The sequence below is a fragment of the Mirounga leonina genome, unplaced genomic scaffold, assembly GCF_011800145.1.
Source record: "Mirounga leonina isolate KUSES-001 unplaced genomic scaffold, KU_Mleo_1.0 Mir_125, whole genome shotgun sequence".
NCBI classification, from domain to species: Eukaryota; Metazoa; Chordata; class Mammalia; order Carnivora; family Phocidae; genus Mirounga; species Mirounga leonina.
In genome coordinates this window covers 28,207,011-28,229,038 of record NW_023270305.1, presented here as the reverse complement: position 1 = coordinate 28,229,038, position 22,028 = coordinate 28,207,011, and the positions used below count along the sequence as shown (strand labels likewise).

General features: G+C 41.0%; 1 protein-coding gene across 1 annotated transcript in view; it reads left to right on the top strand.

Annotated features, from left to right (window-relative positions):
* The first annotated feature begins 8,080 nt into the window (after positions 1–8,080).
* BUB1 (BUB1 mitotic checkpoint serine/threonine kinase) overlaps positions 8,081–22,028 on the top strand; it is a 45,601-nt gene continuing 31,653 nt past the window's right edge. Inside the window, exons 1-9 of the mRNA XM_035001035.1 lie at positions 8,081–8,897; positions 12,809–12,868; positions 12,947–13,085; positions 14,156–14,352; positions 16,642–16,685; positions 17,285–17,382; positions 19,309–19,361; positions 19,455–19,639; positions 21,100–21,251. Of these exons, the coding sequence (XP_034856926.1) occupies positions 8,710–8,897; positions 12,809–12,868; positions 12,947–13,085; positions 14,156–14,352; positions 16,642–16,685; positions 17,285–17,382; positions 19,309–19,361; positions 19,455–19,639; positions 21,100–21,251 (1,116 nt within the window). The 5' untranslated portion in view covers positions 8,081–8,709. The remainder of the gene's footprint in view (positions 8,898–12,808; positions 12,869–12,946; positions 13,086–14,155; positions 14,353–16,641; positions 16,686–17,284; positions 17,383–19,308; positions 19,362–19,454; positions 19,640–21,099; positions 21,252–22,028) is intronic.

Below are 22,028 nucleotides of genomic sequence, written 5' to 3'. Positions count from 1 at the left end.
GACCTGCCTCCTTTTTCCCCCAGGATAAAGTCTGCAAAGAGACTCAGCGGGTTTACTGCAGCCTTCACACTGCACGGGGCACAGTGGAACAGGCTGGGAACGCCCACAGTCTGACATCAACCCTTATTAAATTATATTATCATTGCTTATTATTTACTGATACTGATATTATTATTTGTTATTATGTATGAAATCCAAGCTCTGAAACTCTTGTTAGTGTCTTTCAGTCAAAGACAACTAGGAACAAAGTTAGGTTTACTGGCTCACTGCCACAAGAGTGACAGCATACTATGGGGAATTGGGAGGCATCTCCCCAAGAAATATTAGAAAGAACTTATTACAGGATTTGGGCTTGTGTTAGGGGATCGGGAGGAGGGTCAAGGAAGCTGGCGTTTGCTCTGGATTGGGTGCTGTCTGGAAGCAGGTGTAATTCCATGGGCGGCTTTGTTTGATATGAACATTCTTTAAAGTTGTTTATAGAACAGAACAGCTTGGCTGTTAGTGCCAGGCCAACTCTTGGCTATCATGAGCTGCCTTTTTCTCTCTCCCATTGAAGAAACTAAGTTCACAAGGGAAAGATGATGTGACTAGCTGATCTGCATTCTACCAAAGGCTGAGTAACTTCCCTCAGGTGTCCTGACCTGTCCTTGAAAAACTGGTGTCTGGAAAACAAAGAGCATTTAGAAGCTAATACTTGGGGTAAGAGAAATGTGGCCAAACAGGGGAGTTTTTTGGAATCTGTGTTAGTTTTCTAGCACTGACATAATAAAGTATCCTAGCCTGGGTGGCTGAAGCAACAGAAATGTTATTTTATCACAGTTCTGGAGGTGTCATCTGATTGGTTCCTTCTGAAAGCCATGAAGGACCTGTCCCAGGTCTCTCTCCTTGGCTTATAGATGGCCATCTTCCCGTTGCCTCCTCACACCGTTTTCCCTCTGTACATTTCCATGTCCAAATTTCTTCTTCTAAAGACACCAATCATATTGGCCTGAGGCCCACTCCAATCACCTCATTTTAACTCAACTACTTCCTTAAAGACCCTATCTCTAGTATGGTCAGATTCTAAAGTACTTGGGGTTAGGACTTCAACATCTGAATTGGCAAGGGGTAGGGCACAATTCAGCCCAGAAGAGTCTATTTCACTTCTGTGAAGATGGAGGCTTCTCTTTCAACAGGAGCTAATCTACCAGAAAAGCTAACCCAAAGAGAATAGGTCATTATGTTTTCTGAAACTTTTTTTTTTTTTCAGTTTCCAAATGCTATGAAGGCACAATGACCACACAAGAGGCATGGTGGTATCCATGACTGGAACATCTCATAGCCATTCCAGCCTCTTTTCTGTTGGGCTTATGGACAAGCCTGTTCTTTTAATCATTCCTCTAAGAATGAATCACAAGGAAGATATCTTCAGAAGATGCTAAAGAGAATCACCATTTCGTGATTGGGTCACTAGTTTGCAGCTGTGGGTCAGCAGTTTGCAGTGTGCAGCTCAAGTGACCTCATTCACTTCCAGTGGTTTTCCACTTTTCTTTCCAAAGTGACAGAGAGTTCTGCTTGCTAGGAACTGACTGTCCAGACATCTGTTGGTTGTGTTCCCAGCCATGCTTCACATTTAACTTCCCAAGCCCCTGGCTTTCTTTGGGCATATGTCCATGTGATTCAGAGGAGGCTTCAGGGGAAGGCACAGGACCTAACCAGTGCAGAGTGACACAGGACATTTGCTAGATTATTTGGCACTATGGAGTAAGCACACTGAGCCCAGGAACTGCTGCAATAGTTTTGCTACCATGAAGGAACTAAGCTCGAGGCAAAGTAAAGAAAGAGGTGGCAGGGCTGAGAGAATAGCAGAGGAAAACTGGAAGAATCCTGATCAAATTGCACCTGAAACCCACATACCTATGGATTTTTCAGTTACATGAGGCAATAAATTCTCTCTGTTGTGAAGCAAGCTTGATTTGGGTTTTCTGGGTTTTTTTTTTTTTTTTTTTAAGATTTTACTTATTTATTTGAGGGAGAGAGAGCATGGGGGAGGCAAAAGGAGAAGGGAGAGAATCTCAAGCAGACTCTGCACTGAACATGGAGCCTGACGAGGGGCTCGATCTCACGACCCTGAGATCATGACCTGAGCTGCAACCAAGAGTCGGATACTTAACCGACTGAGCCACCCAGGTGCCCCTGGGTTTTTCTCTTAATTGTGACTCAAAGTATCTGGACAGACTTACAAGCCTCTCTGTAAAGTCACTGGTGTTTGTTGTTGTCACTGGCAAGTACACATCAATTACTGTACTGTGACAAATTAATTAATGTCCAAGAGAAAGGATACTATTGAAGATGCAATTTCAGAAAAATTAAAGAGGCTATCAAGTGGGAATAAAGGAAGAAAAATAGATTTCTGTGGGGTTTGAATAGATCTCAAATTTTCAATGTTATTAAAAGCTTTGCCAAGCCAACTGGATCTAAGCAGAATATGCATATAGCATATATCCAGTGATGTGGAAGCAGCTAAAGAATGAGAAAATACCAAGAAGGCTGAAACCATGAGAGTGCAAGTCTGGCTGAGAACTTTTAAGTGGCTACTACAGGAAATATTTAATATGAATATAGGAAATGATCATAAGAGGGTTCATTGTTTCCTGTTGGGGTTAATTTTACTTCAGATATCCTCCTTTTTCAACTCCCAAGTATGTGAACCAAATAAAAAGCTACTCCCAGAATGCTGGTGCAAAGCCCAGGAGGACACTGAGATCCAAAGGTCAGAGATAATCAGGAAAATGGACAGAGAAGTTAATGGTTCAAGGTGGTCAGGAAGTCAAAATGGGCAATAAGTTAGGAAAAAAAAAAAAGACAGTGGGAGGGACGCCTGGGTGGCTCAGTCAGTTAAGCATCTGCCTTCGTTCGGCTCAGGTTATGATCCCAAAGTCCCAGAATCGAGTCCCGAATCAGGCTCCTTCCTTAGCGGGGAGCCTGCTTCTCTCTCTGCCTGTGCTCCCCGCGCTTGTGCTCTCTTTCTCTCTCCCTCTCTCTCTTTGACAAATAAATAACTAAAATCTTAAAAAAACAAAACAAAACAATGGGGTCATCATCTGGGTGTCCCCTTAGACAACCAGAAGGCCCAAGACCTCTGCAAGAGAGAAGCAGAAACAAAGCAGCACTGCCCAGTGATTCATTTAGGCTAGGGAAAGGGGCTAGGTAGTCTAAAACAGCACAGAAATTGCAAAGTGCAACAGATGGAAAGGCAAATTAGTTGTATTAACTAAAGGAAACAAGCGTCTCATAGTCAAAAGTGTAGTGTAGTACATCAGTATGCAAAAGCAAAGGGACAGCAAAGATACAAGGATACAAGATGACAATATAAGAGTGACAGTAGGAAGAGTGACTGGAACAGTAACAGGCAAGGCAGAGAGCCTTATAAGTTAGAAATACAACTTAGGTAAATGCTGACAGAGGGTGAGCAGCCACTTTAAGTTAATGTGTGTCTAATAACATTACTTCCCTCAGTAGACCAGGCATTATCAATTCAGGGAGACTAGATCCACAAACCCAAATCTAACATTCAAAATTTCATGTGCTTATAAGGATACCATCTGCCCAGAAGCCGCACCATCCAGGAGACCTATCCTTGATCGCCAAGTAACTCCAATGTTTTCCTTGTCCCTTTTAAAAAAATGTTCTCTTCCTTGTTCATTTTGCATAAAAACTTGCCACTTCCTCGCATGCCTCCCAGTTCTCTGGACTCTTGAGAATGGAAACTACCTGCTTCCTAAATTGTTAAAGTCTGGCTCACCTAAATTGTCTTCAACATTTTAACATCGTATGTGTGCAGAAATTAAGCATCTGGTAAACTCGGCTATCGGTTATTCATGGTATCACTTCAGTTTCCTCGTGCCATTCCTTTGTTTCCAAAAGGACAAGCTAAAGGACCTAATTCAGACTTTGATACACAGACAAGAATTATATCAGTGCTCAGCTATGTAAACATCTGTCAGGACTGTCTCTAAAACTGATGTTTCCAAGTCGTCAAGTCTGAGCCTTGATTTAGCTCTTTTCTCTTAGTTTGGGAAGTGTCCAGCTCTTTGAAGGGATGGAAGCAAATCCAATCTGAGCAAGAATACCAACTGGTTACCAATTACATAAGAGGACAGAATTGATATCCTGAAAGTACAGATGTTATAAAGTACAGAAGCTATTAATGTTAATGAAATTCTGAGCTGATGCTCAAAGATGCACATCACCCCATGGTATACTAAAAAAATTATCTGGTCTTTGACCTGGGTTCCTGGCAGATCTTCAAAAGCCCTTGGAATTCTTTCTAAGTGATAGGAGTTTTTGTTATGCTAATGAGGTGATTCATGGTGGTTCTCCAGATAGCTTCAGGATGGGGGCTGCTCAGCAGAAAGATGAACCAATTGATTAGAAGTTTGGGGCTTGGGGCCGCCTGGGTGGCTCAGTCGTTAAGCATCTGCCTTCAGCTCAGGTCATGATCCCAGGGTCCTGGGATCGAGCCCCACATGGGGCTCCCTGCTCCGCGGGAAGCCTGCTTCTCCCTTTCCCACTCCCCCACCTTGTGTTCCCTCTCTCGCTGTGTCTCTCTCTGTCAAATAAATAAAATCTTAAAAAAAAAAAAAAGAGTCACAGGATATCAGCCTCAAGAGAGAGGAGGGTGGGTTGGAAATTGAGTTCACTCAGACACACCGGCCAATGATTTAATCAATCATTCTTACATAATGAAACTCTAGTAAAAACTCAGGACACTGAAGCTCAGTGGAGATTCCTGGTTGGTTAACACATTGATGTGCCAGGAAAATAATGTACCTTGACTCCATGGAGGGAGGACATGGAAAGGCCAAACCCAGGACTCTCCCAGACTTCACCCTATGTGTATCTTTTATAATAAAATTGTAATCATAAGTTTCCTGAGTTCTGTGAGTCATTCTTGTGAATTATCAAACCTGGAGAAGGTTGTGGGAACCCCTGAATTGGTAGCCAATCAGTCAGAAGTGTGGGTGGCTGAGAACCCCTGGAACTTGTGGCTGGCATCTGAAGTAAAGAGATAGTCTTATGGGGGATTCTTAGGCTTCTGCATCCAATTCCAACAAGGCAAGGGGAGATACCACCCCCTCCCTTACTTCCACCACAACACCAAGCAAGTCCCAGACATCAGCAGAGTGTCCGGCAGGGCATCCAAAAATTCAACGTAATTCTGACACTATCTACCCAGACATGGCATCAGATTCCACAAGTTAAAGGTTCAGTCCTACAAAACTGTCCCCCACCCCGACTTCAGATACCAGTCACAAGCCCCAGGCTGTTACCTGTGTTTCTAACCAACCAGCTACAGAATGGAGGTTCCAACCACCTCCTCCTTGGATTTGATTAATTTGCTAGAGTAGCTCACAGAACTCAGGGAAACACTTATTTATGTTTACCAGTTTACTAAAGGATATGATAAAGGATATGAATTAACAGCCAGATGAAGGGATACAAAGGGCAAGGTACCAAACAAAGGAGCTTCTGTCCTCATGGAGTTTGGTGGTGTTTGGTGACACATGGAAGCATTCTGGTTCCCCAAGTGTGGAAGCTTTCTGGAAAAAAAAGGACCAATAAGCTGCCCTCTTGGCTTTATATGGAGGCTTCATTACATAGTCATGATGGATGTCTTTAGCCATTGGCTATGTCAACCTTCAGCTCCTCTCCTCTTCTGAGGTTGGGGGGTGGTGGGGAGGAGTGGACTGAAAGTTCCAAGCTTCTAATCACATAGTTGGTTCTTCTGGCAACCAGCCCCATCCTCAGGTGCTTTCCAAAAGTCACCTCATTAACATAACAAAAGATACCTTTACCATTCTTCTCATTTTCTCAAGGAAATTCCAAAGGTTTTGTGAACCGTAAGACAGAATTTGAAGAGGAAGACTAAATATATTTGAGAAATATACTTTGGTTCATCCGAAAGACAAAATATATGTATAGTTCTTATCCACAAGAGTGGATTCTGGGTTTTGACCATAGAGGCATCTTCTGAAGTCACAACCCTCAGAAGAAAAACATTTTCTAAGATAAGGTTCTATATCTCCCTTCGTACATATCAACTTTATTCTTAATATTCCATAGTCCCTTAAAATACTCATCGGCTTTCCGTAACTATTCTAATTATAAATCTCCAATCCTACATGTTTCAGCAATACATCTAATACTGCTACCATAAATTGCTCTAAATTCCCAGGGGAAGGAAGATATATGTGTATCTATTATTACTTGCATTTGTCAAATAGGCAGAACCTAGAGAAAAATAATCATTTTTCTTTTCTGAACAGAGCAAGCACTAACTTTGATATCATGTGACAACCCAAGAGAGTTCAGGAATTCAGTGGAGAACCTTATGAGGTTATAGGATAGTGGAAGTCAGAAAAACACAAAGACAAGGAAGCAGATTTCATTTTTCATTTTACAGGAAACTGATAGCCAGATTAAGAGTTTGAGTTATGGGGCACCTGAGTTGGTTAAGCATCCGACTGTTGATTTCGGCTCAGATCATGATCTCAGGGTTGTGAGATGGAGCCCTGCATTGGGCGCCACACCTGCTTAAGATTCTCTCTGTCTGTCTCCCTCTTTCACCCCACCCCCTCTAAAAAAAAAAAAAAAGAGTTCGAATCATTTGCCCATTTGCTGCTCCTGGGGAAAGCTGAAGTTGGAGCTCCTCCCCTGATGTGGCCTGGCGTCCCTCCTCCAGTAAGTTTGGAGATTATGATACTGAAATAACAAGTCACTGAAAACCCAAATAAAAATACTTTATCTATTGGCCTTCCTAAAAATTTAGAGAATCTGTTAGTCAATTTACATAGTGACTTAATATTGAAATTAGCAGATAAATTAGAGTTTTAAAGAAAGAGAAAGTTGTAACTGCACATTCCTGCCCCTGAAGCAGAAAAGGTGTACTTTACACACAACTAGACCTGCTGTTCCCCAAAGGCCCAATTACTATCATGATCAAGTATAAACTCCTTAATTTAGCACTCAAGATTTGACATCAAACTATCAAACCAGTCTTTCAAAAAGAATCTCCACTACTCATTAACAGGAGTTCTCCAGGGTGATCCTTCAGTTTACACCAAGAATGACTCCTCTATGCTCTCCCACAGTCCTGTTTCCTTTGGCCCCTTCTGCTCCTTCCCTTGGCTTTGGAGTTTGTCCCCACCTCACCCCGCCCCCAAGTAGGCTGTGAGCCACTCCTGAGTGGAAGAAAGGACCCCAGGCCGTGTAGCTGGCACTCTTCACTGACACCCTGGCCCTCCTCCTCTGGGCTATGGCTAATGTGGGCAATTCCCCACAGTTCTTCTTTATTCTTTGTAATAGATTCTGCCCTGGGCAGATCACCACTATGGAAGAAAAAAGTCTAACCCAACAAAAAACCTAAGCTTTGTGTGCAGGTGTCATGAGAAACTTTCAAAGCCACTTATTTAAAAAATGCTACAATAGTAAGGGAGAGATGCAACCCCCTTCAAGGCCCAATTCAAGCTCCACCTTCCTCATGAAGTTTTATGTGACCGACAGGCCCCATTTCCCCTCCATCCTCTGGATCTCCTAACAGATAATCTGAACATTAATATGGCATGTAATACATGTGTATACCACCTTTAAATAGTTTTCTATGACTGCATCTTCATCTCCCAGACAAAGCCCCTAGCTTCTCAAGGAAGGATCTGTTTGAGTTAGACAAGGCTGTAATTAGATATAAATCCAGTGGCATCTGGTATATGATGGATGCTCAATCAACATTTCTTAATTGATGACCGAGCCACTATTAGACACAAGCTGAAAACCTCAATGAGTGCAACAATCTGTTAATTTCTGTGATGGTTAGCAGAACCTAACACTTGTCTAAAGACCCCAGAGTGAGCACCCTCTCTGTTTTAAGTACTACAAATCGGATTCTTGTGTAGATTCAAATCGGTCAACACTCTGGAAGGAATCCTGGACTAAGAGCATCAGGATTTCCAAAAGCTGCTATTTTTTAAGGGCCTTAAAAGAGCAAACACCCACACAGCTTCTGCAAAAGGAAGGTAATCGCATTAATAACTCTTTGTATTTTACTTGCATTGTTATGTGACTTTTGGAACAACCTGGAGAAGTAGAATGGGAAGTCATTAAAGTCGAAGGGGCAGAGAACACTAGGTTGATTCTTTTCCAACTCACTTTTAGGCAGGAAGCATCAGCATATTACATATTTCTTCTTAGACATCTGGACTCCTTCACAAAGAGGTCTCTTCATTTGTAACTCCTGAGAACTTGGGTCTCCAGAGCTCCTAGTTCCACAGAAGATGTTGAAATGTTTCCTTGTTGGCATTCTACAATCTATCAAACTCTTCTATGCTTATTTTAATCGCCATTTGGATGTAGGAACAGCCCCCGGGACCTTGAGCCCTCCTCCGCTCTGGGGCACCCATACAGCTTTTCAGATGAGTTAAATCAAGCCCAGAGGTCTGCGAGAGTACTAACACATCATCTTCATATGCCATATATCATCTACATAACCAGCCCTGAAGCGTTTACCCACGTGCCCCCACATTGTAGTCACTAAGCCAAAATTCTAGGGCTCCCTCTCCGCGCGGTACTTCAAAATCCAGCCTGCACTTAGCGGGCGGGGAGCTTACGGTTCGACTGAGGACTGCGGGGCAAGTGGGAGGAACTAGCGGTGAGCGGGGGAAGGCGGGACAAATGTCTCCCGGCAACGGCCCCGGCGATTGGCCAGCCCGTCTGCAGCCGAGGCCAATGGCCAGGCGCGCGTTGCACCGAGTGCGGCTGCGCGGGAGATTCAAATCGGTAGCGGCTTCTCGCCGGCGGCGCGGCTGGGCAGCTGTTGGCCCGCGTCCTCTCGCCATGGATAACCCGGAAAATGTCTTTCAGTAAGTGTTGGTCTGGTGGGATGGGGGCGAGGCGGGGGCGCAGTCTCCGGCTGTGGACCGAGGAGGGGGCTGGGGTACCTAGGATTCGGGGTCTGCGGGTCCCCGCCCGGGCCGGCCGCAGTCCTGCCTCCTTTTGCCCCTCCCGCCCCTTTCCGTGGCTTTGGTGTGTTTCCTCCCCGCCCTCACTCCTACCCAGCCAGGCTGTGGGCCACTCGTGGGTCGTGGAAAGGGCCCCCGACCGTGTAGCTGGCGCTGTCCGCCGAGACCCCGGCCCTCGTCCTCCGAGCTGCGACCATGGTGGCAGTTTAGGGGGATTTGGCCAATTCGTGAGGCCCTCGGAGCTCTCGGTTCATCTCTAAGGAATCCGCTCTGGGCAGATCGTCGCCGTGGGAGAAAAAAGTCTAACCTAACAAAAACCCTAAGCCTTGCGTGTAGGTTTCATGAGAAACTTTCAAAGCCACTTAATTAAAAAAAAAAAAAAAAATCTACAGTAGGGAGAGAACTTAAAATAGCTCTTACCCATAATCCCACAATCAATTTGAAAAAAGTCTTTGAATAACCTGAACTTTATTTTTTTTTAATAACGTGAACTTAACAAAAAAAGCTATGCCTATTGTCATTTAGGTTAACCTGCTAACAATTTCTTACATTCCCACACCTTTGCTTTATGACTTTAGGTGATTTATCTAGATTGTTTCGAAAGCATTTTGAAACAGTTAAGTCATATGTGACAGGAAGTAAAACTGGTTAGTTTTATCAGCACCAGGGCAATTTACTCTCTTGGGGATCAGAAGACCAAGATCATTAAGTACAGCCAAAGCAAAAACCTGTTTGCTTTAAGACTTCTCTAGCCAGCAAACTATTTCACTTTTGGAAGCTTGTTTTTCCCCATTTTAAAAGGGAAATCAGGTATTTCTGACCGTATTTTGACTTTGTAAAGACTAATTTGCTCCAGTGAACTGGATGTTTTTAGTATTCATTTACAAAGTGTATTCAGGCCATTTTACTAGGAAATGTGGTTGTTATTGGAATGTGAAATGTTTATTTGAGCCAGCCTATTATTAACATATATTTTGGGGGAGCACCTATGAGGCATGAGAAGGAAATTAAAATTTAGAAGTAATTACTTTTTCATTTTTAAAAATAAGTAATACATTTATTTGGTTTTTTTAAAAAAAGATTTTAAAAAGTGTTCACTGAGATTTATTATGCCTGTCTACTCTCCCAATCCCTGATATGGAACCATTTTTCTAATTTATTTTTCAAATGTTTATTTTTGCAGATATATTTATATTGTAATATTACATTAGTATGTCTATATAGGCATGCATATATGTGTGTATATCAATGGGTGTATATGTATATGTATGTAGAGTTCCTGCCTTTATTTCTTGTAAAGTGTAGCTTTTTTTGTTTAACAGTATCCTTGGAGATCTTTATCAGTACATAGAGCTCTTTCTCAATCTATTTTACAACTGCATATTTCATGTACCATAATCTAAAAAGTCTCCTATTTATGGATCTTTGGGTTATTGACAGTCTTTCGCAAATAGAGCTGTACTGAAAAATCTTGTACATGTGGCATTTTGCACATAGACAAATATATCTGTTTTCTAGATTCCCAGAAGTGGATTTGTTGGATCAAAAGTAGATCCATCTAAAATAGCATGGAGGTTCCTCAGAAAGTTGAAAATAGAGCTACCGTACGACCCAGCAATTGCACTACTGGGTATTTACCCCAAAGATACAAATGTAGGGATCCAAAGGGGCACGTGCATCCCAATGTTTATAGCCGCAATGTCCACAATAGCCAAACTATGGAAAGAGTCTAGATGTCCCTCAACAGATGAATGGATAAAGAAGATGTGGTGTGTACACACACACACACACACACACACACACACACTGGAATATTATGCAGCCATCAAAAAAAAAATGAAATCTTGCCATTTGCAACGACGTGGATGAAACTAGAGGGCATTATGCTAAGCGAAATAACTCAAGCAGAGAAAGACAATTACCATACGATCTCACTGATATGAGGAATTTGAGAAACAAGACAGAATCATAGGAGAAGGGAGGAAAAAATGAAACAAGACAAAACCAGAGAGGGAAGCAAACCATAAGAGACTCTCAATCTCAGGAAACAAAACTGAGGGTTGCTGGAGTGGAGAGGGGTGGGAGGGATGGGGTGGCTACGTGATGGACATTGGGAAGGGTATGTACTATGGAGAGTGCTGTGAATTGTGTAAGACTGATGAATCACAGACCTGTACCCCTCAAACAAGTAATACATTATATGTTAATTAAAAAAAAAAAAAAGTAGATCCATCCGTAATTTTGGCAGATATTACCAGTTCCCTTAGCAGGGATCAAGAGTACTCTCACCTGCAAGCAAGGTGTGAGAGTGCCTGTTTCCCATTGCTTCATCTGTACACTGTTGCCACATTTTTTTAATTTTGCCAATCTGGTAGGTGAGAAATTGTATCTGAATGAGGTGAATTTCTCTTATAAGAGGTTGAGTATTTTCCTTTGGAATGCCTTTTATTTATTTAATTTTTTTTATTGTTTCCCCCCAATTTCTAAAAGCTCTTTTTTTATACCATTTTATCATTTCTCTTTTGACTCTGCTTGATGTTGTGTTTATTTGACATGTAGAAGCTTTTTATTTATATATAGTTTACTTTATTGAGCTTTTCTTTCATGGCTTCTAGATTTTGAGTCATAAGAAACATTGATTTCATTGGTATACAGATATGATAGCCAGGAGAAAGTATTGCTTTCAAATCCTGTAATCCGTGTAATTTCTCTGATAGAAAACCTGAAGTCTTTCTTAGCTTGACTCTCTTATACCCATAAGCAATCCCATAGGCAAGTCCCATTGTTTCTTTCTCCAAAGCACCCCAATTCCATGCTTGCACTGTTCCCACCCTGGTCCAGCTGGGACTGTTGTAGCTCCCTAACTGGTTTCCCACTTCTGTTCCCATTCCCCATCCCCTTTGCTTAAAGGGGCAGAATGGATGTTTTAAATGCACATTACATGTTGTCACCCCACCCTTCTAGCTCAGCACACTTAAATAGCTGCATAGCTCTCTGGCACTGATCAAGTGTCACCCCCTCAGGGAGAATGGCCTTCCCTGACCACTCTAAGAATTGTAACTCCTGTCACATTCTTACCTCATCTCCCATTTTGTTTTGTTTTGCTGTTTTTTCGTTAAGTGCTGAATGTCACCTGACTTTATTTCACATGTTTCTGTTTGTTTATTTGTTCGTTTGCTCCCCTAGCACCTCAGCGCCCTTAGAGAACTTTTTTTCACTTGGCTGATTTTTTTTTTTTTTAAAGCTATGGTTGGGAATGCGGAAGTAGCAGCAAGCAGAGGGAGCCATAGTGGCTGATTTATGAACATTGTCATTATGTGTTCTTTGTCAGGGACGCAGTGTTGCATTGAGGCCCAGAAAGCAAACTATGTGGAGACCTGATTGGTGGTATCCTACTCTCCCACACCCACTCACAAGCCCCCTTCAGGTCTCCTAGCCAAGTCTCAGCCAAGCTTCTGAGCAGCAAGGGGAGGGGTCCCACCATTTGAGGAATAACAACTGGTGGACACTGCCCTTCAGGATGGTAGTGACATTGGGCATCAGTGACAGGAGAAGGAGATTCTTAAGGATAGAGCCTGGGATCCTCTTCCAGCTGCCTCTTACATAAGGGCTAACTTCAGGGGCTTGGGTCTTGCTTTCTTCTGGAAAAATAACTGCGTCTGAGTTTTCTGACCACTTCTAAGTGAATAATCTTTCAATTTTTAATATAGCATTTGAACTGGTATTTAAGATTTCCATTTTAAGGTGTGTAAATGCAAAACATTTTAGGAATCATCCCTAATAAGTCATGTGCATATTTTTCTCTGTTCTAGAATGTTTGAAGCCCATATGCAGAGCTACAAGGGCGATGACCCACTTGGTGAATGGGAAAGGTTAGCATTTAGTTTATTTTTTTCCTTTAAACAAACTATATGCTGCCCTGAAAATTAATATTATCCATATTTTTCTAGTTACATGCAGTGGGTAGAAGAGAACTTTCCTGAGAATAAGGAATACTTGACAACATTATTAGAACATTTAATGAAGGAATTTTTGGATAAGAAGAAATACCACAATGACCCAAGATTCATCAATTATTGTTTAAAATTTGTAAGTATACTTTCAGATGTATAATCAAATCTGTAATCCTATTGTACTTCTGCTTGTTTCCCCAGATTTTAAGATCATTTTAGACTGCCTTATTTAATTTTAATTTAATTTTATGTATTTATTTTTTTAAAGATTTTATTTATTTCACAGAGAGAGACAGCGAGAGAGGGAACACAAGCAGGGGGAGTGGGAGAGGGAGAAGCAGGCTTCCCGCTGCAGGCTTCCCGCTGAGCAGGGAGCCCAATGTGGGGCTCGATCCCAGGACCCTGAGATCATGACCTGAGCCGAAGGCAGACCCTTAACGACTGAGCCACCCAGGCACCCCTAGACTGTCTTATTTTAATTCCTCTGTTTCCAGTCATAAATTTTTAAAAGTTGTATGGCCAGAGATGTGTATTTTGGAAGCTTTTGGCTTCTGTATTGCAGAGTCAGCAATTTAATTTTAAAACCCTCCTCTATCAAGTCTATAAGTGTTAGGACATGAGATAGAAACCATTAAATTAAAAGGTTTGTTGAATGAGAGGGGTGTGGGGATGGAAGGATAAGCAGGCACTGCCAGGTACTCAGAGGGTTCATTGTGAATAATTAAGAAAATATTAACCCTTGGGAACTAAATTTAACACTAAAAGGAAAAGGCTGCCTCAGGTTAGGCGTTCAAAGGTTGGGTCTCTTCAGTCTTGAAATGAAGGCTTTGGGGGCAGGAGTTCTAATAATCATGAGTGGATCGAGTTAAGATGGATTTGTTCACTAAATTACAGGATACTATGATTTGAGGCACCCTATGGCCCTTGAGCAGGCTCCGATTAAGACACCCGTAACACTTCCATCATGAGTCATTATGGAAGTCACTATCCTGGGAACTGGGGGGGGTAATTTCGGGGACATTGAACGTCAAGGAAAGAAAGAAGCTTAATTTTTAGGTTTGCTGTCAGAGAGCCGCATAAGCCTTCCCGCGACAGTATAGCCCGAAGCCTCCATGAAGACTGAACGTGGACGGTGGCTGGGCTCTGGGCCATACCTAGACCGGCAATTCCTTTGTTCTTGTGTCTGTTTGCCTCGGGCTTCTGTAGGCTCAGTACAACAGCGACCTTCATCAGTTCTTTGAGTTTCTGTACGACCACGGCATCGGGACCACGGCCTCGCCTCTGTACGTCGCCTGGGCGGGGCACCTGGAAGGCCGGGGAGAGCTGCAGCAAGCCAGCGCTGTGTTTCGGAGAGGGCTTCAAAACCAGGCTGAGCCGGGAGAGCTGCTGCGGCAGCGCTACAGGTAGTCTGAGAACAAAACCCGGGCGCCGGGTGCCGCGGTCGGTTGGGCGGCTGCCTTCGGCTCCGGTCGTGATCCCGGGACCCTGGGATCGAGCCCCGCGTCCCCGCTCGGCGGGGAGTCTGCTGATCCCTCGGTGCCTCCCCCTGCTCGTGCTCACCGGCGCTCTCTCTCAAATACATAAGTAAAATCTTAAAAAAAACAACTCTACATGGTATTCCGTACTTGGAAATGTCATGTTTGCTCTTGAAAATCTGCCGTTATTAATCTGTTCGTATGGAAAATCCTTCTCGTTGTGAAAATGTGGATAATACAGAATAGTATAAAGAAAAGGAAATTGCCCAGAAATATTACTGTCAACACTTGGGTGCATTGCCTTCCAGTATCTTTTCCCTACGCCTGTGTGTGTGTCCTTGTATTTGTGTATTTTAAGAGTAAATCATACTGTAGGTCTGTTATGCATACTGAGCTTTATACTGCCCTTAAGAAATTAGGAACTTTTCTACTACTTATAAAGCAAGGTGTGAAATCTGTCCCGGAGTTATGTCATAATTGAAGTGTTCTCTAAATCAACATTTAAGATATTTTCAACGTTTTGATTTTTATAGAGAACAACATAGTGAATATCTTCATGAATAACTCTATTTTTCACAACTTTTCTTTTTTTTCTGTGATTAAATATACCTCATTTAGGAAATTTTGAGAATACAGAAAACTAAAGAAGCAGAAGAAACCTGGCATTATTATAGTTTGGCAAATTTTTCTCTGCTTGTTATATAGGATTTACAGGCATGCTTTAATACACCTGCAGCTTTGTGTCACGGTCTTTTTCCTTTATCAAAGAGTTATCTCCCAATTTTTTCCTATTTTATCTCGTTCCTTCTGATAGACTCTCAGAATTGAAACTATCTTTTTTTTTTTTTTTAATATTTTTATTTATTTATTTGAGAGAGAGAATGAGAGAGAGAGAGCACATGAGAGGGGGGAGGGTCAGAGGGAGAAGCAGACTCCCTGCTGAGCAGGGAGCCCGATGTGGGACTCGATCCCGGGACTCCAGGATCATGACCTGAGCCGAAGGCAGTCGCTTAACCAACTGAGCCACACAGGCGTCCCCAGAATTGAAACTATCTAGTCAAAGGGTGTATGAAGAGTTTTTAAGTTTTGTGGTACATGTAACCACATTCCCTGCTCGAAAGGTTATACCAGTTTTTTGCTGGCCCACTCTCTAGCAGCATATGAAATAACTTATCTCACTGTATCCCTTGCCAGCATTTAATATGCTCATTGTTTTCCACTTTGCTACAGTGCTCATGTTTTTTTTTAAACTTTATTATGAGAATTTTCAAGCATAGGTTAAAAAAAAGAGAAAAATTAGTATAATGAACCTCCCATTTACCTATCACCTACTTTTAATAATTATGAACATTTGATCATGTTTTTTCTATGCTGAAGAATTTAAGGCAAATCCAAGACAACAAAATATTTTAACCCAAACACATAAACATCTTTAAAAGTGTTTTTTTTTTTTTTACAGAACCTTAATGCCATTTTCACACTAACAAATTTTAACTATAATTCCTTAATATCCTCTAATTTTCAGTCACTCCTCATCATGTAAAGCATTGTGTTGTTTTTTGGTTTTTTTTTAACTGTTGGTTTGTTTGAACTAAGAATCACAAGATTTGACATTTGGTTGTACATTTTTAGTCTCTTTATACTATACACTCTTGCTCACATCACCCAAAAATGTCAGATTTGGAAGTTGCATATTACTTGGCAGGTGAGTTGGTGTGTAAAGGTGTCATGAAATGACATATTTAAAAAGTTCTCACAGCATGAACAATAATATATCTGCCTTTTGAATTGGTGGTCTAAGTTTTGGACTTCTTTCTTCTAAATATTATGTTCATTACGTTCCAGATGTGTAGAATGCCTAAGATAGGGAGCTCAAGCACCCCATGTTGTAACATTTGCAGACTTGATACAGGGGGGAGGAGGGTACATTTGTTATGTGAGTTTGAGAAATACAACATAAACCAGGCAAAGGGGGGAGTTTTTCTAATGTAGTGTATTGGGTATGAAGAAGATCCCAGAATTTTTTTTTTTTATTTTGAAGCAATTCTAAAATTCAACTTGACATTCTCTCTTGATCTCAGTCTTCACTAGCTTGGGATAAGTTGTCTTGATTGGTTGAGATCAATCTAGATAGGTAGATTTGGTTTTCGCTTTAATACAAATACGTATTAAGCTAAGTTTGTAATCTATATTGATGCTTTCACTCCTGTCATTCAGGTTATTCCGGGCACGCCTTACTGAAACGCATTTGCCAACTCAAGGTAAAATAATGCTTTCTAAAATGTCTAAGTTGTTAATAATGTAGTCTCTGATTTACGCTGCCTTTTTCTCCCCTTAAAAAAAAATTCATCCAGGTTTATTGACTGTATTGTCTTAAGTAATGGGGAAGGCACCCTGGTAATAATGCCTCGCAAAAATCCCGCCACAGGGTTGTGTCATAGCAATGTAAAAGAGCACTCCCACAAGAAAACTTGATTGCATTATATTTTGGGGATTTAAAAAAAAAAAAATCAAAATTGCCCAAAGTAGAGGACAAGACTTACTCTCAAGTCCATCTGTTCTGAATTGACTCAAATGTGTTTAATGCAACTTTTGAAGAAATGTTGTCATTTTTTTTTTTAGAAATAAAGATTACATTTCAGCAATAAGCATCAACTATTCCATCCTGTTGCTTAAATTATCTCTATAATATTTCTCTTATCTAAAAGGAGTTTTAGTTACATTTTCTGAGACAGTAGTCAATGAGTTGATTTATTTCTTATGCTACTTACTGAAAGACCTGGGGAATGTAATTTGTAATAATTTTATTTAATATGGTTTTACCCTTGTTTCTCTTTATTTCATCCTTTCCCCCCCATAGCTAGAACCTCAGAACCTCTCCATAATGCTCAGATTTTAAACCAAATGATATCAAAATCAAATCCAGAAAATAACTCAGCCTGCATTTCTAAGAATCAGGTAATAATAACATTCTTGGGTTATATGGAAACCGGGAATGATTTTGAATGGTCATCCGGCTGCCTTTCACATCCACTTCGATATCTCATTTGTTTGACCTTGTCACTATGACTCTAACCTCTCTGTCAGCTTCCTGTCATCATCTACCACTGCTCACCTCAGATATTAAATTTAAATAAGTTACTGTCTGGCCTTCACTTCCTGTGTTTATCTGACTTAGGGCCTCCCACTATATATATGACCTTCTGTCTTCACTTCCTCTCCAGCAGCTTCTCCCCTCCTTTGCCCGCCAGTCTCCCTCACACAGGCTGGGAATCCCTCCTACACTGGATAATACCCACCTGGAGGCTTCTGAGCCCTGCTTAAAACTCAGGAGCTTGGATTGATGGTGCCTATCACCTCAACCAGGGCTTTCCTCCTCCTCAGAAATTATGTTTCTAGTTTCCTGGTTCACTCTTTATATTTTATGTATTTCTTATGTGTCCCATTTCACTCTCTAATGCCACATGATAGTGATTTTAAGCTTCTCTTTACTTTCCTCAAACTTGGGACCTTGCAGTCATTAACCTCTTCTTCAGGAGCTGGCAAAAATAGTATTTTCATGAGACAACAAAAGCCCTTAGATGACATCTGTCAGTTTTCTGCCACTAACCAATAAATGGAACTGCACCCTCCCAGCCATCACAGTTGGGGAAAATGGTCTTCCGCTTTGCTTGTCTTCATCCTTAAGATTTTTGCCCTGTTGAGATTTCTTCTGCTCAAGTCTTTGCTTCCCTCAGCCTTCTTTTCCAGCATTTATCCTCTTCACGGTACAATTGCTCTTTCAGTTTGCTAAGGACCTCCTTTCAGCCCAATCCAATGGAAATGCTTCTGTTCTTAGTGCATGTGTGCAAGTTTTATTAATGTCACACATTCCTAGACGTGGAATATGCATTTCTCACCTTGATAGAAACTCAGACTATCTCATTTTACATTCTACACGTTTGCCAGTCTGATTGCTTCCTATTGACCCAACTACGTAAATTTTTAAACAGCAGAGATGGGTCTTATTTATGGTCACATTTCCAGGACCTAGCTCAAGACACAGCATGTATGAGATACTCAGTAAATATTTGTTTAGGAACTCCTAAGGATAGAATGGTACTAGAAGAAAATTTTTGATTTTTTTTATTAATGTAGAATTTTAGAATATTAATCCCATAAACATAGGCGCTCTGACCCAGCTCCTAGTCTATCAGTTGGAGGGAAATAAGGCTCTTCTCTACTACCAAGTAGAAATTTTTCCAGGAGGGGGAAGTAGCAGAGGCAGAGGGAGAGAGAATCTAAAGTAGGCTCCACTCCCAGTGTGGAACCTGACACAGGGCTGATCTCACAACATTGAGATCATAACCTGAGCCAAAATCAAGAGTCAGATGCTTAACTGACTGAGCCCTCCAGGTACCCCCTAAGTAGAAATTTTTTTAAATCACTTTCTTATTGGACTCTTTAATTACAAAAGTTATAAGGTTAATAATCAATAATTAATATAATTAATTGGTTATAATTAAATTAATCGTAATTTTAACAAACATATATAAATCTAGTTGATGATTAGGGCACCTGAGTGGCTCAGTCAGTTGCGTGCCCGACTCTTGGTTCCAGTGCAGGTCATGATCTCAGTGTTGTGAAAAGTCGGGCTCCAGGCTCAGCGCAGAGTCTACTTGGGATCCTCTCCCTTTGCCCCTCCCCCTGTGCTTGCTCTCTTGAGCTCTCTCTTTCTCTCTCTCAAATGAATAGGTAAATAAAATCTTTTAAAAATAAAAAATGAATAAATCTAGTTGATGATTAAGAAGCCCCTCCAATGCTTTCATATGTTTTGTGAAATACTTTGGGTGACAGTTTCTTTTCAGTTAAGTGAATACTTATGTTCCTTTTCTGTCTTTTTAGGGCTCAGAAGTTTCTGGGGTAGTATCTTCAGCTTCTGATAAAGAGTCGAAAAAGCAAGTATAACCTGTGCAGTAATCTATTACTTAGTTTCCTTTGGGAGCTGTTTTAGTACGATGTGGTAAATAATACATTTTCCCCCATTATAGGGAACAAAGGGTGATCATGATTTCTAAATCAGAATATTCTGCACAAGCATCTTCAGCAGCCAGAGCTGATGTTCAGCAGGTTGTTATGTATTGTAAGGAGAAGCTCATTCGCGGAGAATCAGAATTTTCCTTTGAAGAGCTGAGAGCCCAGAAATACAATCAACGGAGAAAGCATGAACAGTGGGGTACTTGCACTCTTATGATATGAGATACTCTTATGTCACTGAAAATAATAACCTTTGAGTAAACTACCTTTTTAAACAGGTGATTGACTAAGCTGAAAGAATCTGTAAAAATGTCTCTAGCTCATCTATGAAAAGCCTAGAAATCTTTGTTAAATACAAGTGTAACAGCCACCTGTGTCCAGGGACTCAACTGATGTCTTGACAGCAAAGCTCAGAGTTGAAACAGCGCTGACATAGATAAAGTAGATAGACCAATGTTGCCTTCACTTTTAGTGATGTTTTAAGCTTTTAAATATTACCTGTATGGGTTTGAACTTCTGTATATAGTACTTTTAAACCGGTAAGTCAGTTATTTGTGCTGTGAAAGGGTTAAGTCAGGAAGTGGAGTTGAGAAGAGATTTTCTGAAATCTGCAAGTACAACAAAGGAGACATTGAGATGGAGCCCTCTGATCAAAGTGCCCTGTCATTTACGGCTATCTAGCAGGTCATGTTTCGCTCCTCACGGGAAAACCATGCATGTTAACACCGATATCTGTGCGTGTCTCCATGGTTACAAGGTGGACGTGAGCGAGGAAAGTGAACCTTTGTTCACTCAGGGTGTTTACACCATTTAAGCCATTTGGACGATAGCTCTCTGTTGGCCTTTTTTTGGTTTATCATTTCTCATTTGTTCAACAACTGAGAAAATAGGCAGTTAACACTCCCATTTTGTGTCACGCACAGATGCATTTTTCTTCCACACACTGTGACCTAAGGTCTTAGCCAGAGGATTTGATTTGCATGTGATGTGGTCACGGTAAGCGTCACTGCAGGTGGCACTAACTGCCATGCACGTGATGCACTGAAATTTCAGTGCATTCGACTCCTAGTTCTCCTTAGAAAGCACCTAGAGATTTAGATCTTTTAAAGTGTTCCACTTTCTTTTCTTTTTTTTTTTTTTAAGATCTTATTTATTTATTTGACAGAGAGAGACATCGCGAGAGTAGGAACACAAGCAGGGGGAGTGGGAGAGGGAGAAGCAGGCTTCCCACAGAGCAGGGAGCCCGATGTGGGACTCGATCCCAGGACCCTGGGACCATGACCTGAGCCGAAGGCAGACGCTTAACCAACTGAGCCACCCAGGCGCCCTAAAGTGTTCCATTTTCAAATGATTTGCAGGATCATGACTGTTTTAGAAGAAGTGATTGATATCATACTGTGCTATTACCAAATATTTTTATTGATCAATATGTAGATTTTTATAACCTATATGCCCTGAACCTACAAGTAATCATTCTGAAGGCAGGTAAAAATTATAATTAAGAGGTAATACACCTTTCAGTTCTGATAACCTAAAACACATGGAAAAGACTAGTAAAAAAATTGCCATCCTAAAGATAAACTTTCACTCATTTTTTGTGTATTCCCCTGATGACCTGAATTTAAACTTTGCATGGAAACCATGTTCTCTTTCCTAAAGTAAATGAAGATAAACATTATATGAAAAGAAAAGAAGCAAATGCTTTCGAAGAACAACTATTAAAACAGAAAATGGATGAACTTCATAAGAAGTTGCACCAGGTGGTGGAGACGTCACAGGAGAACTTGCCTGTTTTCCAGGAAAGGCCTGAGGTATGTGTGTGCTCTTCACTGAGTGCTTCCCATGCCCAGTGACACTGATTTTTGTTTGTACTTGCTCCTTTCTGGGCCATATATATATATATTTTTTTTTTTTTTTTAAGATTTTATTTATTTATTTGACAGAGAGAGACACAGTGAGAGAGGGAACACAAGCAGAGGGGAGTGGGAGAGGGAGAAGCAGGCTTCCCGCGGAGCAGGGAGCCTGATGCGGGGCTCGATCCCAGGACCCTGGGACCATGACCTGAGCTGAAGGCAGTTGCTTAAGGACTGAGCCACCCAGGCGCCCTGGGCCATATTTTTAGACTTAATTCTGATGCTAATGTAGCTACTAGCATTCCAGATTTTTACAACTGGAAACAGAAAGATACTCAAAATGTAAAATGAGAAAAGGAAGTTATAGATTGTGTATGTTTTTATATGTGTGTATATGTACATATTTTTATATATTCATATACATGGTCTTTGAAAATTTTTTTTGGACAGTAACTATTTTATAATGAGAATTTGAATATAATTATTTCATTAATTCATCATCTAGATATGGTTTGTTTGCCATTGTTTCATGTTGGAAGAGGGTAAGAGGTGATGAAATTGTTAGACCCATGTATTTTCTTAAAATCATTAATGAATGGGATAGATTGAGAATAAATTTAAGTACATAATGGTTGCTTAAACTTTCACATAGTATATGTCTATCTGTAATACATGATACAATGAAGATAAACACCTTAATTTCTTCTTTTTTAGATTTTTTCTTTTTATTTACGA